At 32.7% G+C, this 19,635-nt stretch overlaps 1 protein-coding gene across 1 annotated transcript; it reads left to right on the top strand.

Moving 5' to 3' along the window:
* The first annotated feature begins 10,277 nt into the window (after positions 1-10,277).
* LOC123537436 (uncharacterized) lies at positions 10,278-14,929 on the top strand. The gene is made up of 4 exons (XM_045321150.2): positions 10,278-10,367; positions 10,917-11,009; positions 11,167-11,337; positions 12,198-14,929. The coding sequence occupies exons 2-4, from the start codon at positions 10,925-10,927 to the stop codon at positions 14,624-14,626; spliced, it is 2,685 nt and encodes an 894-aa protein (XP_045177085.2). The 5' UTR covers positions 10,278-10,367; positions 10,917-10,924; the 3' UTR covers positions 14,627-14,929.
* The last annotated feature ends 4,706 nt before the right edge of the window (positions 14,930-19,635 follow it).

Below are 19,635 nucleotides of genomic sequence, written 5' to 3'. Positions count from 1 at the left end.
GACCGTAGGGAAAAACCAAAGACCACTTTTCTGTGGTACAACATAGATGTTTTTTCCAATTTTTAGTGTTTTTTTAAGGTATCTCTACCTGGAAGGTTTTTTTTGGGGACTTAAAAAAAAAAAACCTTATTATTAAAAAACAACCACAAAGTTAAAATTCCTTTTGCAAATACGGGTTAGATAAAAAATTGTTTGGAGGGGCGTATATTGTGACATTTTGCCCCTTTTGTTTAACAATGACAACAGCAGCAACAGCAAACAACAAAAAGCAAACTCGGACATATTATGCAACTTTAGAGCTATTTACACTCAAAGCAACATTATTTTGTCAATTTTCCTTTACTATCATTACACAAACAGTTTTAGAAACGGTGGGGTACCGCTATGATGGTAAGTAAAAAAATTTTTAACAATTAAAGTTTTTTCCGGGATGGCAATAGAATTTTAAAAATGATAATTATAAAAACAAAAGCAAATGCGAAAAAATAATTCAACGTTAGACCTATTTGCACTCAAAAAACATTTTTGTCCCCCTTTTTTTATATTATTGTTAAACAATTTTAAGCGACGGTTAGGTCACCAATATAGCGAAATAAATAAAAACATTTCTTTTTTTTGTAAATTTCCCTTTAAAGTAAACTTCCTTTGGGGGTTTAGAAAATTACACACAACAATTTTCTTCATAAGTCACAGCCAAAAAAAACAATTTTATGGGGGTTTTTACATTATCATTATCGAAAGGGGTTTGCAGTTAATAAACATAACTGTGTCTAGACTCGTACATTTCTTTGTAATCTCGTAAACAAATAGAAAACATAAAATTAATGACGTTCATGGTATAACGTTACACGGCATAAAACAGAAGCGCGCCAAAATATACATGACCCCAAATACCGTGAAAGTTCATTCATTTAAAAAAATTGCCAATAAACCCAACGAACGTTTCTTTTAAAATTTGGTGTAAGGTCGCTGTTTTTAACTTTTTTAAAAAAAATTTTATGCAAGCTGACAAGAGCACCGCAAAAAGAGAAATATACGCCTAAACGACCACCGAAATAACGCTCTGCACGTTCTGTTTCTGGGAAAACATTGTTCCAAGGTTTTTAATACCCTTAAGCATTTAAATTTTACAAGCAAACGAAACAAAGCAAAAACCTTTGACATCTAAGTGTGAACTTGCCCTTGAAGCGAGCCATCCAAAACAGCCCTCTGCACACGTCCGAGTGGTGAACATTTGGTAAATTTTCTTCGAAATCCTCGGGGATTCAAGTTTTTGAGCGGAACTAATTGCTAACGGACGGACAGCCAGACGGACAGACGGACACCGGCATCATAACATAATCGGGCGTATAAAAAATAAAAAACCACTTTTTTGAAAAAAAGCATTCTGAGTTTTGTCCCGAAATTTCGATCCGTTAATAATTTTTTTTTTAAAATGATGGAAATTTAATGTACAAGACACATCATAAAAAAGGGGTTTTTTTTTTTTGGGTTTTATTTATTAACGCCTTTTTTAAACAGTTTCAGTTATGTAAGGGGGCATTAAACCTAACCATAGCAGGATTCTGTCCCATACAAAACCATTCTCCAACTCAAACAATTTCCTCCACATAATCGAGGTGGCACGAAAGTTTCCAAAAAAATGATTTTTTATCAAATCGTCAATTTCAACATTTTGACATGGTATCAATACAAGTGAATACATAACCTTTTAGGGGTATCAAGTTTTATTATGAGTCAAATCGAATTTAAGCTTTTTTGAACATTCTTGGGGCACTGTTTATTCTAATTTTCACAGATGATTTTATGCTCAAAATTTACCCCTTTGACGAGCTAAAAATTATCCGTGGGAAAAAAATGTTTACAAACCGGGATCGGGCAATAACTGTGAATATTAAATTTACTTCAATAAGACCCAATATCATTTTTCCCGAATTAACAGGAACCTTCGAAACTGGTCATAATTTTAGTTAACACAATTCGGATTCTTTGTTAAATTTTATGATGACCTAAAAAATTTCCCTTAAAAATCCCCCTTTTGGTCCCATTTCAATTTTTCACATTATTCATGCGTAACAGTAATCTTGATTTAAAAATACCACTTAGTTAAAAGAAACCAACTTTTTTAAAAAAACACCCAAAAGAAAGTTATTTTTTAGTCTTTACTATGGCCTTCACAAAAAAACAGTTAAAAAATAAAGTTTTAAAAGCAACGTTAAAAATACAAATTTTTCACTAAAAATTTAATAGTGTCAGTAAATCCAAACATTTCAAATCTGCACAAAAAGTCCAAATAAAATTCACGGGAAACTTTTAGAAGTTTTTGGCAAAAAAAATTCAGTGATTTTTTTCTCCGATAAAAAAAAAAATAATTCAATTGTTCCTAAAATTGTCCTAAATTCGGAAAAATGTCATTCCCAAAAAGAAGGAAAGTAAACAAAAAGAAAAGAAGTGGTGATACGCCGTTTTTATAAAAAAATTAAAATGTTGTAAAATGTTTAGTCCAAAGATATTTCCCAATAATTTTTTAATAAATTCCCCTAAAATGCGAGAGATAAATGAAAAGTTTTTCAAATACCAATAAACTAGACTTAAAATAAGGAAAATCGCATTTTAAAAAGTATATTTTAGATTACTAATGTTACAAATATTTGAATATTATAAGGTTCTTCACTACTGAAGGGGCAAATGGGGAAATCTGGGTCGGGGGAAATTTTTTGGCGGTAACGAGGCCCGCCGATTACGCGTAAGCAGTTTCCCGAGAGCCAGTATCTTTTTTGCACCCCCAAACCAGGGATCGAATCTTTTCTTTCTACCCAATTTAAGAAATTCTTGAAAAATAAAATCAATTTAACGACTTTTTTTAGAAATTTTTATAGACGTATTAAACAAAACGCGGGGAAAACCCAAATCTGTAAACAGGAAAAAACCATGACGTTTCAAAGACAACTGACAAAGTTTTCCTTTTGTTTTATCCGTTTTCAGATTAAAGTTATGATTTTTTGATAAAAACGTTTTTTGAATCGAAAAAAATATATTTTCAGGAAAAAAAGAGGACCCAAAGGATTGGTTTTTATTCCATTTTTAAGAAATAAAATATAATTCGACATAATTTTACTAATTTGTTTGTAAAACGCCATTTATTACGCACAAGATCACTTCACCCCGGGGTTTTTAGGTGGGTTTTTTCGCACCAGTAAAAAAATCCGAAATCCCCTCTGGTATTCTTAATTCTTTCCTAATGGCCATTTTAAGGATTGTATGAGACAAAGTCTAGGAAAATTATACAAAATACAAAATAAATTAAAAAATAATTTCATTGATATGACTGTAAAATTTGCATCATGAAAAATATTGGAAAAGTTTATAAAAATCACTTTCATTGGGAACTCTTGCCCAAAGTAAAAGGGCTAGCAAAATTTTAAAAAAACTGACTTTTTTTCGGGGAAAAGCCGCTAATTCGTTTTTTGTTACCCATCCACGGGACTTCATTTTTTCAAAACAAACTTTGATAAGCTTATAGTAATTATCAAAAAGGAATATTTTTTCACCCTCTCCTGATTGGCGAGATGTCATTTCTTTCACTCTGTTATTTTCTCGCTGAGTAAATGTGACAAACGAAAATCCAAACGACGCTTTCACGTTTTAAAGAACTTTGGGGTTCGTATATTTAGCAAGAAAATTTAATATTCCCAAAAAATAATAAGTTTTAAAAAATATATAAAAAACCCTTTTAAAACCAACATTAAACAAAATTAAGAAGGGGCTAATACGGCCGCTATCACATGATAAGGGTGATAAGGTCTTTTAGTAGAAATGCTTTTTTAAAAAATTTTCCCCGTTACAAGTCGTCTGATATGAAAAAATTTCTTGCTTTTTACTATTTAATGCATATTAAAAAAGAGTCTTGTTTGCTTTATATATTTTCTATGAATTTTTTAACGATTTGTTAATATGATATTTTTTTTTATAGGGAGCAAAAAATTTAACTCAGTTTAAATCGTTTTATTATATATATTTTCTATATAAAACTGAACTCATTTCCTGAAATAAGGGCCTACATACATTATCTTGTGATAGGGTACGGTTAAACTTTCTTTTGAAAAAAAAATATTTAAATAATTACAATTTTTGTTTGTTGAACTTCCTTTTTTTTAGGTGGATCATTGTCCAAGATTTTGAATACGAAAATGCTTTTTTAAAGCGGATCATTTTTCCATTTTAAAAAATAAATAAAAATAAAAAATGAAAAAAAACCTTAACTGATTTTTTCTCATGTATTTATCAAACTTTATTTGTAGCATCCTTATTAGGCCCCCAGCCACTTTGTTCAGCTCGAAAAATTTTTTAACCCCTTTTAGGGCTGCTAGAGCTAAAACAGAAAAGCCTTTAACACGTCTCATGAACAGCATGGGGGATCTTTTTCATACTTGGTCGAGCATCAAAAAAGGCCCTCTCCAAAATTTTTTTATAAGGAACTTGGGGCCCAAATTTGGGGCCACTAGCTAAAAGAATATGCCTTTTTTCGCATTAACCACTAAAAAGAATGGATTTTATCAAAAATCGTGTTAACAATATCGTAAAGGGGTCCTGTTATTTTGTTCATAGGATAGGGACCAATTTAGCTAGAAATAAAATACGTTAATGACCTCTTTTCATGAACCGCTTCATGAATCTTCATCAAAATATGCTGAAATTTCGCTAAGGAAAACAACAAAAATTTCAACCCACGAAACCTTGCGAAAAATTAAAAAAAACATTTTAAATTGTTAAAGTCGGGGTTTAGTTTGCAATTAGAAAAATGTTAGTGAAAGATAAATTTAGTGAAAAATTTATAAACTTTTTTCCTTATTACAATTTCCCCAACCCCATTTTTAATGAAAATTTTTGTTTTAAAATTTACCATTTCCTTGTTGGGGGGGTTTCTGAGGGGTTTATCCCCCTTTAAATTAAAATTTCATTGAGTCGTAATGAATAAACTTTAATGTTAGATCTGATATGTGATGAGCAAAAGGCATAACTTTACAAAAATTTTTTAAATTAAAAATGAATAGATTTAAGAATTTGGAATATCATCTCTAAAATTCACTTGAATGCCCTTTACTGTTTTATTGTTTATACACCTTCCCAGTCTGTTATTTTTAAATTTTATTTTTTATGTTTAAATGGGGAACTTTTAAAAAAATAAATAAACAAAAACCCAAAAAAACGCTCTAACCCTAATTTTTTCTTTAATTTAAAACATATGAACGGGAAATATCAAGCAAAATTTCAAGATATGTTAAAAACGGAACATGTACTTTTTTTTAACCCAGGGGAAATCGACCCTAACTTAAAAAAATTAAATTTAAAATCAAAATCCTTTGAAAAAGGTTCCCCCCGCAGTGCAAAACAATAATCAGTGAATACGTTAAACAAAATATTTATTGAAATCCCCGCTTTATTATTTTTATTTTTACCGTAGCCCAAATGTTTCTTCGCTCTGTCAATACCTTAAAATGACAATGATCAAAGGGGGAGACTTAAATAACAAAGCAAAGTATTAAAAAAGACATGAAACAAAAATTTAAAATAACATTTTTTACACAAGGTTCTCTTTAAAATTTATTTAGATATCAACGATTTATAAAAAATGGAAGTAGCGCGTAAAGTATCTACATTCGTCTGATATATTTGAGCCGCACCATGAGAAAACCAACATAGTGCGTTTGCGACCAGCATGGTCTGGTCAGGATCCATGCTGTTCGCTAACGGTTTCTCTAATTGCAATAGGCTTTGAAAGCGAACAGCATGGATCCTGACCAGACTTTGCGGATGCGCAGGCTGGTCTGGATCCATGCTGGTCGCAGATGCACTATGTTGGTTTTCTCATGGTGCGGCTCAATTTTGTCAGGTTCAGCAGTTAAATTTACCAGTATTCATACTTTTCAATCCTTACGCCATTTATAAAACAACATGATAAAACTTAACAGGTTCAACAAGATTATCAAATAATGCTTCATATGCTAGTACAATTAATATATATATCCATCATATAGATATAACTGCCAAACATATTTAAAAAAAACTCTATTTCAAATTTTCATCAAACATAAAAAAAAAAATAAAACAGATAGAAAAAAGAAAAATAGATATCTGTGTCATCATAATATTTCATTATCTTTTTATTCTGAAACATTTTACATGAAACTCAGATTTTAATCTTTCAGGTTAAATGCTTTGACATGAATATGAATAAAAACATTTGCACTTTTACGGCTGTTGTTTTTTTTTTTTTGTTTTTTTTTTTTAAACTCGCATCAATTAGATATTCTTGGAACTGAATCCTGGGAATTTAAAAGAAAGCATGTAATATCAATTATAGCAATTGCTATCACTCATATCACATCTCGTGGCAGCAATGCTATATATATATAACATAGCTATAAAATTCTTAGGAAACTACATAGATAGATATTCACTAGACTCGTGCATTCGGTACCTTTCGCAACTTTTATACATCTGCATCACACTGATTGCTTTTGAATAAAATTATTTCCGCTATAACGTTTATATGTTTGTATTACAATATCGCTTTAAGTATTTATTTCTGACATGTTTAATAAATCAACGCAATCACACCAAGACCATTTAACACCAAACAGTGCGTAAAATTTTCTCTTCAAGTCAATTTTGAAACAAATACCAGATTATCATTCAAAATCACCAATTTGAAGAAATTACAATGTTATGTATATCAGACAATAGACATGTACGTCGATCTAATTCCGTCTTTGTCAAATCAAATAAAAAGTGTTATTTTAAATTGCATGTTTGAATAAAAATATTTAAATTTTAAAAAATATTTTTTAATTCATTAGCTTTAAAATTATGATTCACATATATTTTTGCCATTAAAAGATATAATCAAAAAATTAAATACATATCTAAATGTTACGCTGGGTAATGAGAACAACCTTCCCAACTCTCAATTTTGAAACAAAAACCCGATTATCATTCAAAATCACAAATTTGAAGAAATTACAATGTTATGTATACAGCAAATAGCCTCGGGCAAGGTATAAACTCCGCCCTTTCCATGTCATTACAATACCCCTAATTAATAAAACCAGTGTAAAGTCAAGCTTATCAAGATAAGAGAGATACTCGCATTAAGATGGTATAAAGGGAAACAATCAAATTTAAACAACTTGACATAATAATCAAGGGACACTACTCTTCAAAACACGGTCTCATTTCTGCACATGTCTTAAAGTACAATAAAGTTGGATAATAAGCAATTTGGTAAAACAGACTACTGGTGTAATTTACCGCCATTTATTTAAAGATAAAACATTGAAAGCAGAAGTGATATTTTGCAAAATAAGTGTTTTTTCCTAAAATGTATGAATGAATATGAATATATTTATTAGTCCTGTATTTAGGTTATGTATCGAGGGAGAATAGTGTTACATTGCACAGGAACATTCAATTGTATAAAGTCTAGATCTAGGTGACTCAGTATTTAATGAAGAAAAATGTGATGTATGATATGTTAATTTTGTCTCCCAGGCTTACAGAGATCATCAAGTTATCTCAGATAACACAATTATAAATGGACCATCCGTAATTTGCCCGTGGAAAATATGTCTCTCACAAAGTAAATCAGCCAGTTCTCTAATTGAGCTAATATATTACGATCCAATATACTCTATTCACAGCAGAATCGCTTTACAATAGCGGAAATATAATGTAAAATTATAGTAATGCAAAATATATATCCCTGCCTTCGGGAAGTAAAATATTGTGAAGACTCTGAATCTTGAGGAAGGCAATATATGATAATATGAAACTCTGTTAGGATACCCATTAGAGTTATCAGTGTATTGGATATGCAATAGAATTTGACTGCTGACTTTCAATATGGTACAGGTGTATATAGTTTAAAGCAGTCCAAACTTAAGCGAATATTATTGCTTTGTAAAATCTCAAGAATGAATCTGAGAGAGAGAGAGAGAGAGAGAGAGAGAGAGAGAGAGAGAGAGAGAGACCAGGCCTATAGACGTGCACAGATTCGGCGCTATTCCATCTTTCTAATCAAGTGGAGGTTACAAATTCTGAAAGATACCTAATAATGTTTCTTTATCAAAGTTTAAATGTTTGTGAAAAATTTGTGAAAAATGGCTAGATTAAATTGTACAATAACTAGATTCCATGTAAGCCCGTGTCAAGGGGCGTGAAGGATGTCTAAATCAAACCAAGTCTGTTATCAATCTGATTGGCTACTTTCTATGTTCCTTTAGATTGTATAAATTCTTTAAGTGCCGTGTGGCGGCTGTAAGACGTAACTCAGTGATTTTATATTTTCTAGTCCTTTGAGACCGTGGAGTTTATTTGAGCTCTCCTTAAGTCTTTGCTAAGGGGTTGACGGGTGTTGCATATTCCATTGCCTTTCATAACAAACTCAGTCAAGTCAAATCTGCTACTACTTTGCTTGGTTACGTTCTAAGATTCCACAGGATGTTTTTTTTTTTAAATTTTATTACAAGTTAGTCATGAACGTTTTTCTAGAGTCACATTAAGAAAGAAAACACAAATAGTGTTTTAATAGTAAGAAACATTCAAACACATATACGTTTGGATATCTTTCTTGCGTTTTGTAGGAAGATGAGAACCTTTTTTGTTGAATCTTCGTTGTTATGGAAGATAGTAGGTTTTCCGTGAAAACTTTATCTTGTTATTAGTAGAAATCATTTAAAACGCATATTGTAACACATTACAGGCTGATAAAGTATATTGTGAATATAGAAAAAGGGAAAGAACATGTGCAGATAAATATAGGTGTGAAACTCAACTTAATATATACTGAAATTTTCCTACAAAAATGCACTGATCTGTTCCCTCAAAACTCCAGGACAGTCAGTGGCGCAGTGGTTAGTAACTGCAATGCTTATGATCTTCCTGGTCGCGGCTAATGTCCCAGCTAGTGTCCAGTGCCGGTTAAATAGCTTAAACTGTTTTGTATCGGCCTAGACTGGATGCCAAGACTGGATGCCTGAGAAGTAAATATGATCACTGTCGTTGACTGAACTGTAAATAGATTGTTCAGTTCAGTCTGGTAGAGTAGTTTCGTCGGCTACCCATGCTAAATAAGAAACCTTTAACCGTTTTATTTTCATGTTATAATAAACACACACGAAGAAAAGTATCAGTTATAATATTGATACTTTTGTATGCCTCTGGGCTTTACTGGCCTACATGAAAAGCTTACGAGCCTTATATACTGAATTTATGCCATGTTACTGATTTTATTCACTTTATAAAAGGTCAGCTGTAAAATATTTGAGCCGTGCCACGGGAAAACCAACATAGTGGATATGCGACCAGCATGGATCCAGACCAGCCTGCGCATCCGCGCAGTCTGGTCAGGATCCATGCTGTTCGCTAATAGTTTCTCCAATTCCAATAGGCTTTAAAAGCGAACAGCATGGAGCCTGACCAGACTGCGCGGATGCGCAGGCTGGTCTGGATCCATGCTGGTCGCATACCCACTATGTTGGTTTTCCCATGGCACGGCTCATTTTATCTTAAAGAATTATACCCATTTGAGGTTTGTCGGCAAACATCAACACAAATTGGTTTGCTCTGTGGAATTTCGTCCTATGTAACAGAAATTTGCTGATTACTTATTTACTAAATAGCTAGCATTGTGTTTGTATGGGGAACTTTGAAACAGTGCTCAGCTCATTTACACTCAAACAGCGTACTGATATCAAAACGTTGTATATTAAAATACATGCCATTTGAAAATATCTAAACAGATAACACAAACATGATCTTTCAAACTATGATACAGGTCACACGATTAAAAGGAAATAAGCTCCTGCCATAGCTTGAAATAAAGTCGAAGACAGATATTAAAACAAAACACACTCAACGTCATTCGCATATTTCATGAAACGTCAAAACCGTTCTTACACTGATAACTAGTACCTTAAAAACATAATATATTTATATCGCTGTTCAGTGGGAAAGCCAAGTTTTGAACTGCATGAAAGACATTAAACTTAACGTATATCAGTTAATATTTTGTCATTAATTTTCAAGGTTATGAATTAAATCTCATAATATTATGGTTTACATCATGTATACATGAATTACGACAAGAACACCCGGAAATGTCACATTGCGTGATAAAAGTGCCTCCAGTCAGTTTGCATGCGATGCTGAATTAATGAATGTATTTGCTTTTGTGGTCAAAAACATATATACTTAATTTTATTATTAGCTAACGGCCATATTAATTGATATAAGTTACTGAATATGACATTTATCGAAAATATATTGTAAAGTTATGGAAAGTAATAAGTTGGGTGTTATCTAAATAAGTATACAATTTTTATATCAAATGGTGTTTTTGCAAGCTATTTATATTTAACTTAGAGTACCTCTAGGAACGTTTAACATGCTACATTATCTTTTATTCTAGGAATATTTATCATGTTCTAGTACTTTTGTTTTTACAACTATGCTTCTAGGAAAATTTGTATCCCTACTTCTAGGGACGTTTTTCATGCTGTGTTGTTTGACTCGTATTATTGTGTTTCTAGATTTGTTTTTATATTTTTTTTTATCTATAAGCTTTATTTAAAATTTCGACAGCGTTTAGTAAAAGTTAAGTCAGTATACCATTAAATTGTTAGACAGAGCTGTGAAACCTCTCACAGAATTTCAAGAAATATGTTTTGATTTGCTTGCATTTACTAGTTTAATATGCTCGATGTCACATCTATAAATGATAAAATGACATATCTGAAAAGGTTGGTTTCATGCTGGTAGATCTATATCAATTTGATGCAAACTGTTCACACATGATCTGCATAAAAATGTGAAATATAGCACGAAATAAACATGCAACCACATTTTCCCTTCCACAGGAGGTATAATGGCAAGAATGGTTGTAACAAATCTGCTTTTGCTGATTGCCTTGGTAACAATTGTCCATAGCTTCCCTCGTACTACATCAAACGGTAAGAAATAGCATCAGAATCTTTATACACTATATGTAGAAAAATAATTTTAAATAATTACTGTCAATATTTTATAATTATAATGAACACGTGAATCAACGAAACATTTATTAGCAAAATTTACCATATACCAGTATTTTATTTAATTTTTAAACAGGTCGGAGTCCACTGGATTCTGTTGATGTTGTTGTCGAGGATGATACAATTGAGGAAAGGCTGCAAGGTGGAAATAAGGCAGTAACCGAGTTATTCATGGAGAAAAACTACCATACAGAGAAATCGCTCCGGTCAGATTTGCTTTCCACGTGGATTTCAAAAGGACACTTACGTAAGTAATTTGAAACGGTTATTTGTTTCTAGTTTTAAATACAATTCACTCACACTTTTCAAACGTCTTTAACTGTCCTCTGCCGATCGTGTGAACGTAAATGAAGATCTTGAATAAAACGTTTTAGCAAGTAAAGTAATGCAACTTAATGTACACCTTCCTGATTTCTAAACCGATACGAAAAAATCATGAAATATAAATGGAAAACAGAGATAACTTCAGATAGCAAAAACCGTGAATTGAGTAATCTGCAGAATACAAGTTAAATACCTTCTCAAAATACTACAGAACATAATGAGCTGCACCATGAGAAAACCTACATAGTGGCTTTGCAACCAGCATGGATCCTGACCAGACTGCGCGGACGCGCAGGCCTGTCTGGATCCATGCTGGTCGCAAACGCACTATGTTGGTTTTCTCATGGCGCGGCTCATATAGTTAGGGAATTTTAGCTTCTAACACAGCTCACCCTTGACTATAAAATATTAAGAACCATTGAAAGAACAAGAATTAAAGAACAAACAAGTATGGCAATATATGACCCAAACTATCAAACTCTGCATCTATCTTTTGAAATACTTTCAATTTGCTCAAGTGATATTTCCTGCGAAGTAAATATACATTTTGTCTAAGTTTGATAATTGAAAATTTGAACAATTGCCAAACAGAATCTCTGTAAACATACAATTAACACGTTTGTCCGTTTGGTTTTCAAATTGGAACTGTCTATTAAAGATTGATAAACAGTAATAGCGTAATTACGTTGTTCATTCAAGTGCACTTTCAGTGAATCTTTGGTAGCAAACACTAACTTACGAGGTGACATGTGAATAATTTTTAACGTTTGCTTGTTTGTTTAGGTGACTCTCATCCCTTACATAGACAAAGAAGACAAATAAGTTCTACTCGACTGAAACGTCTTTTAGCAACAAAAAAAGGGAAAAAATGGGCTAAAAAGCTATCGAAAAGGAAAAATCTTCCCATAATGTTAGCACTTATAAAAAGGAGAAAGAAATTACGTGAAAGAAAACTAAAGGAAGCTGAAAGGTCAAAAGAGAATAAAGTCAACGAGACAAAAATAGCAAGTGTCGTGCCTGTTTCGTCAGAAAAAGAGAATACTAAGAATACTCCAGGCTCAAATAATGAAATAAATCTCACAGTTCAAGTTGATTTGCACAATCCCAATGAACAGAATGAAAGCATCCCTAATGGAAATGATAACGGTATATCTGTTCCATCTCTACAAGGAATGCATAGAAGTTATCCATTTGCCTCTCCAAGAGTTCAAGTTCCGCAAGGTCCAAACAATGTTTTTGGAGTTTCACCACAAATGAATAGTCCATATCAGAGAGGCATAGTGCCAGACATCTACAGAGGTCCGAATAGCGAATATCAAAGAAGTTATCCGGGATTGACGGGCATGCTGTCAGGTCAAAAGGTCATGCAGAACAGGGCTTTTCTAGGCCCGTCTTTCTCCGACCCGAGATTTAATTCAGTTCCTCGTGACAAATATTACCAGAATGGACCACAAACATTAGATAATCAGCGTGCATCTTATCCAGAAGAAAATATATTGTCGGAAAACATCCCTAACACTCAAAAGACCATTGAGAACAACAGCTTCCGTGCGCGTAGTAATGAAAAATTATCAGATAATTTTTTATCTCCCTCTAACAATTTTCCTGTCGGGAGTCAACGTAACAAGGTAAATGCGGACGCTTCTTCTAACCGAGTGGACCTTCAGACAGAAAAAAGTGTGAACAGTGCAACCGAGATTAAAGACACGACCGACGAGAACAACGGAAAGAACGAATTGGTGAACTTGTTAAAAGATATCAAATCTTTAGTGAATAATATAAAGCCACAATCGGTAAATGATGCCGATACACAATTGGCTAGCGATACATTATTGGCTAAAAAGAATATAAACGAGAATATGGATACGCAAATATCAAAGACAAAATCAGTCTCTAATGACTCCACTGACATAGAAGACAATGAAGTAGTTTCTTCACCAAAAGAAATTATTCATGGGAAAGAGACAGAAGCACGGCTAGAAAACAATAAGATATCTTCGCCTAGAGTACGAAACCTATCACAACAACATAAGCAAAGAGGTGACAGTGGAAAAGGCAACTTGCTGAAAAATAAAAGCCAAAAATCTTATCTTGACAGGGAAAGTGATAAAGAAAAGAAGTCATTATTAACAACTGGTTGGAAGGAAGCTGAGTCCATTAAAAACATCAAGGGAGAATTAAGACAAGAAAAGAAATTAGTCGAAGCTTCCGAATTAGCGGCTGAAAATCCAAGTATTTCAAGTAAAGTTATCAAAGACCCCGATGCCATGTATAAAGAAAAACTTTCAAGTCTTACAAGTGATGATTTTATCGAAATATTACAAAATCTGAAATTGATATCCAAGAGAGAAAAGAAACTAATTCGTAGAGTTTCAGCAAAATGGAAAAAGAACAACAATATACAAATGGTATTTAAAGAGCTTATGCGGCGACGGTACTTCAGAAATGCTGTCAATAGCCTGGTAGAAGAGGCGGGTATGTCTAACACGAATGAACATTCTAATCAAAACCTGATCATCGCACTGCTTAAAGCGGAAGATCAGCAATCGAAAAATTACGATAATGAAAATGCATCAGACAGAGCAAAAACAAAGATAAATGTAAATTCTATTCCAATTATCGGCATCTTTCCTGAGCCTAAAAATCAACCCAACAATATTGTCCCTGGTGGTAAAAGTAATCCGGATAGTATTTCCTTTGACGGCGTGAACCAGCCTGACAATATCGTCCCTGATCAGGAAAATGTGAATAAACATCAGCCCGACAACATATTGGCTGGCCTAGGAAATCAGTCTGACAACAAGTTGACAAACGATGAATATAAGCCCAAGAACACATTCGTAAATAAAGAACACCTACAGGAAAACATATTCTCTGAAGACGAAAATCAACTGGACAGTACATCCTCTGAGCGCAAGAATCAGCTCAACAGCATCTTTTCTAACAAAGAATACGAGCCAATTAATGTTTTCCCTGACCAAGGAATTCAGGCTGACAGCTCTGGGAGCGTTGGTATGAACGACAACACCTCCGATCAAGAACATGCACTCGGCAACATGATTTCTGATAACGAACATCAAGACGAAAACATGTTCTCTGATCAAGAAAATCAGTTTGACAGCACCAACTTTGACAGCGACAGTCTGAGGGGCAACACCATATCTAATCACGTTCATCAACACGACAACTTGTTCTCTGACCACGAACATTAGTCCGCCTGAGAAGGCATTCTCTTTTTGTTTGAAATAATCTGGACTGAGCAAATCATTCAGAAGGTTTCAAAACAATGTGGACAATGACAAAATACATATTCACAGGTGTTCTTATAGACTTAATCAGAGTATTTTATTTACCAATAAATATTCTATAAAATACGGCTTTTATTTCACAAATGAAAACGGAATGACAGAAATCTAAATCCGTATTGCACTAGGTAGAAATTCGAGTGCGTACCATGCCTTTGGAAGACTTTCATAAGTATTCATGATCCGGTAAATAAATATTTCTATGTTTAAGAGCAGCTTATCATTTTTTTCGATAAATAAAGAAATAGGCGGAGGAATGAAATAGAAGGTTTGCTTCTTGGGTAGTTAAAATTATTAGAAAATCATTTTGAAGTATGGAAACGCAACTAAAAAAAACTAATAACAAACTCGATTTTAGGAGACTTCTTACGCACAGTAATGAAATGTGCAACACCCCTCGCTAGCACTGACGTAAATGTAACGTGTTATACGGAAACATTGAATTGAATTCATGATATCAAAGAATTAGAAATGATATCAACACTTCAAATTTATATTACAACAAAGACGTCGTAAATTTATATCAGCCTCTGCCACGTATGAACCAAATATGAAATTGTTACCATGCCGTATGTTTGTACTATGATCATTTGTTAAATAATTGATATGTTGTGCGGTCCATGTCATCGACGTCTTAATAACGTTGATATTGTTAACAAAAATCGCTATTGATACTAATGTTTTTAAATCTATAAAGAATGTACTGAATAACTTCTGTGATTAAAAGTCAGTGTATCAAGTGAAAAATAAAAAGTATTCATTTTGACAAGATATTACTCTTAGTTAACGTTTGATATTCATTTAACTGAAGCATGTAGATATTGGAATTCTTTCTTCATTCGCTTCAATGAAAATCATTTAACAATCTATTTATAGGTGTATTTTGCCTTATCATGTAATCAACATTAATACTAACAGATGCCTTGGCTATCTTTTAAGAGATGTCAGCTAAAGCGTTTGTTTTCTACAGTTATTCAAAAGTTTCTGTCGGGTTTCCCCCAGTTTTAATACTATTTCATGTTGTGCTCAGCATTCTATATGCTTTTGAGAAGTCATGTTATGTAAGACCAAGTGTGACAGCCCAAGTCAAGAAGTTGTTTAACTACTGTTTGATTTCAAATTTCACAGAAACAACACTTATACATTATAACAATATATTCAAGATGTTAATATACTTTACTTTTGCAAAAAGGTTGTATGATTCTATCAGTAGCTATTGATGATTTTTACATTTAAAGCGTCAACACGTCGGCTTGGTTTCTAGCGCGTTGCTTTGGTTTATAAATAATTACTAGTTTTGTCCGGTCTTATGTTATTCTATTTCAATAAGTACAATTGCAAGCGGATATGTTACTGGTTAAAACAACGGTACACTTGTACTAAATTTCACATAAAGGGGACAATCTACGTATTTGTTCAACAACTCTCGTATTTATTTTGGGTAATCTATATTGTAAAAAATTCCAAAATGAAAATTCACTTCTGGTGTGACTTTATAGGGGGGGCGCGGGCAGTGTTGCATTTACCATTACTGCTCATGAACAGACTCAATCAAACCGAGTCTGCAATTTTCACTGTTTGCCTTGTTCTCGGTGCATCCGAGGGATCTACTTTTCAGATTTTATTTATGAACCTTAAAGGCTTATAATGTCTTTCTTTATAATGTAGCTGCCAAACTTGTTGCTATGAACATGAAATATTTTTTTTAAATCCTATGTTAATAATTATTTTCTGTGATATTGGTCAAAGTTCTGAACATTGATGCACATACTAGAAAGTCTTATTGCATACATTGTTTCTGAATATCTCCATTTACAGCTTGTACTGTAGAAATTCATACGCAATATTAAAAGTAATGTTTTTCTGACCATGTAATTATGCAAAACATCTATTTTGACAGCTGTTTCATCTGTTTTTAACACATATTTTAAGCCTTATGGGACTTCAAGCCATTATGAGCAAATTTACTCATTAAAAGACAATGATATGTAAATAAGTACTAAAGAAATGTTTGTAAATGACTAAGAACCAACCAATTTAGAATTTGTAAATCCTTTTGCAGAGGATATTTATCATTTCTATTTCCGTTACACTTGTATAGACAGGTCTTTTTTTAGATCTTAAAGTAAGAAAACGTTAACGTATCATTTCTATAAAATTCCGTCTTTGAAAAGAAGTGAAAGCATGTCTTTCTGCTAAATTGAATGATTATATACATTATAAGTCTTAAATCTGAAGTGCTACTTTTGGAAATCTTTTACGTGATGGTCGGAAAATTAAATGAATTCCTTATATTAAGATACGTTTCACATCCTCGCGTTTTTGCAATATCTGCAATATTCAATTAACATGTCAAAACGTAGACGATAAGTATCAGTCTTGTACATAATGTTTAGAGGTTTAGGTAAAGATTGTGCACTTACAACGTCTTGTACATTGAAATAAGCTGGTTTTAGGATATTTCAGATGATAGACTAAAACATGAACTATGATTTCAACTACTACTATTATGATGTCATCTAATACTAGGATGTTGCAGAATATAATGGTTTGATTTGATTGTCAGTTAAAGAAAGACATTATATTTTTCTGCGAATCACAACGATTGACGCGCGGACCGATACAAGAGCCTTATGACATCGAATTCACTACTACTCCGGCAAGTAAAGTCCAGCATTTTTTTTATCAAATTTCAATGAGCATCTTTGAATGAAAATAATGAAGACCTTTTGTGATTTATTATCTTATTTACCATGCTACATTGTTCAGATGCATAGACATTTAACCACCCGGGATAACGACTTCGTTGTTTAATTTGTGTGCATTGGAAAATGAAATCGTGATAATCCACAGACACGTGAGGTGTGGAATACTTACCCTCACCCCTACTTCAAGTCCCAACTACTATGCACCTGTACAACCTGTTCATTGTACCGACGCAGACACTAATTATATAACAGAATTAAAATTATCATCTCTCGCTGGCTTAAATACACTCAAGACAAAAATATTAATACGAAAACTTTCATAAACCCATCCCGAAAATCATTTCATGTTTTATGCTTTATGCAACTTTCTCATTTATTTCTGGTGCCATTCAGTGCAGTACATATAATTCTTCAAGATGATATTCATTATTAATAATGGATCTTTACTGTTGTCAACAGAATACTCGAAAAATGTTGGAGTTGTCATAAAATTTCGCTCCATTTACAAAATCTCCCGAGCTACAAGCTTCATACGGTAAATAATCATGAGAACAAGCTGGTACCAGTGTTCATCGTAAAAAGCTTGAGGCCACAGTGGAGCGAAAGTTTTGACAAATGTAAACTTTCTCGCGTATTCTGTTGACAATAGGAACGTTAAGGATAATATGTACTGCATTGAATGGTAACAGAAATATACGAGAAAATTGCATAAAGCGTAAAACACGAGATGATGTTAAGGGTAGGTTTAAGAAAAAATTCTGAGGAACATGTTTAATGTGCGAAATGATATTTTTAACTACTTCAGATAAGTTTTACCCCCGTTGTATAATTAGTGTTTGCGTCGAAATATACAATGATGATGAAAAAAGTTTATACAGTTGCGTAGCAGTTGGGACTTTGGGCGTGTATGTATGGCAGCGTGGGGTGGGGAGAGGGCGATAATCAGGCGACACGGAGGCCATGGTTATTTGATAAATTTATTAAGTTATTGCTCTTTATTTCTACAATATATTGTATGCTGTGTAGTATCAAAGTTATGTTTGTGTCAACTATTCCCTCGAAGCAAATTTCAATATATTCAACAATTGTTGCGATCAAACATGACCAGTTTTGTTATCAAATCACATATTTTCATGGTGCATCTAATTAAGGTATATATGATATGTTATAAACAGTAAATATTATGTAGACTTCTATACATCATCATTTGTATCACAAATTTTAAGAAAACATTGATATTTCTCAATGTATGATTTGATAAATATAGCTTTGAATTCCTGCTTATTTTGGTTTATATAAAAAATGTGTACTTTATACTAAAAAGGATTTCCTTTCCGTAGAAGAATGCTTATTAAAACAATTTAGTCATCGGAACTGTTGGGCTTGGAATATGACCGGTACCCAAGTAAAGAAACGTCTCTCTGTATACATGTTTTTACCACTTTAATAATAAAGCGGATGTGACCGTTTGAAATATTTTTCGGCAATAAATTAATGACTAAAAGTGATCTTAAAACTAGAACGAGAAATGCGATGAATTAACTTCAAAAAGTAATAGTAATTGCTAAACAGACAGGAAGAAGACAAATCGCGTCTAATGTTTTTTAAAACAAGTAACTGCTTAGTAACCAATAAACAAATACACAAGTCTGGTGTCATGATCTTTAAAATCAGTCAGCCATATAGAAAGAGAGTTCGACATATTCAGGAGCAAAACAAGTCTTTACAAGATATATTGAAAGCAAAGAATAAACAGTAAAATAAAAACAAACTAGATATTTCGAATCTATTCATGAGAGGTTAGTAAAAGGGCAAATTACTTCACACTCCCTTGCACCGGCATATGCAAAACTCCATTATATCGTACATATAATTTGTTCCGAAAGGACCTGAAATTAGAAGAAAATTGAGTTCAAAGAAATACTTATATATTAACCGTCACATACGGCACTTGAAGACATAATTTCAATGGACGCCAAAAAAAAAATGTACATGATAAAGAGATAAGTTCAAGTCATTGAAAAGAAGGAACTAGTTAGATGAAATATAAATTGTTAAATAAATAACTAATTAAAATTTGACATGTGATAACAGGAAATTCAAATTAAACTTACATCTTCTTTTGATGTTAACCGCAGCTATGTTTTTTCCTTGTCGTCTATAGTGGCAAGACTTTTCATCGGATTGTATAATTGATTAGGGAAGTAT

The sequence above is a fragment of the Mercenaria mercenaria genome, chromosome 17 (genome assembly GCF_021730395.1).
Source record: "Mercenaria mercenaria strain notata chromosome 17, MADL_Memer_1, whole genome shotgun sequence".
Taxonomy (NCBI): Eukaryota; Metazoa; Mollusca; class Bivalvia; order Venerida; family Veneridae; genus Mercenaria; species Mercenaria mercenaria.
Note: the sequence above shows the minus strand (reverse complement) of the source record. Positions and strands in the feature narration are given on the sequence as shown.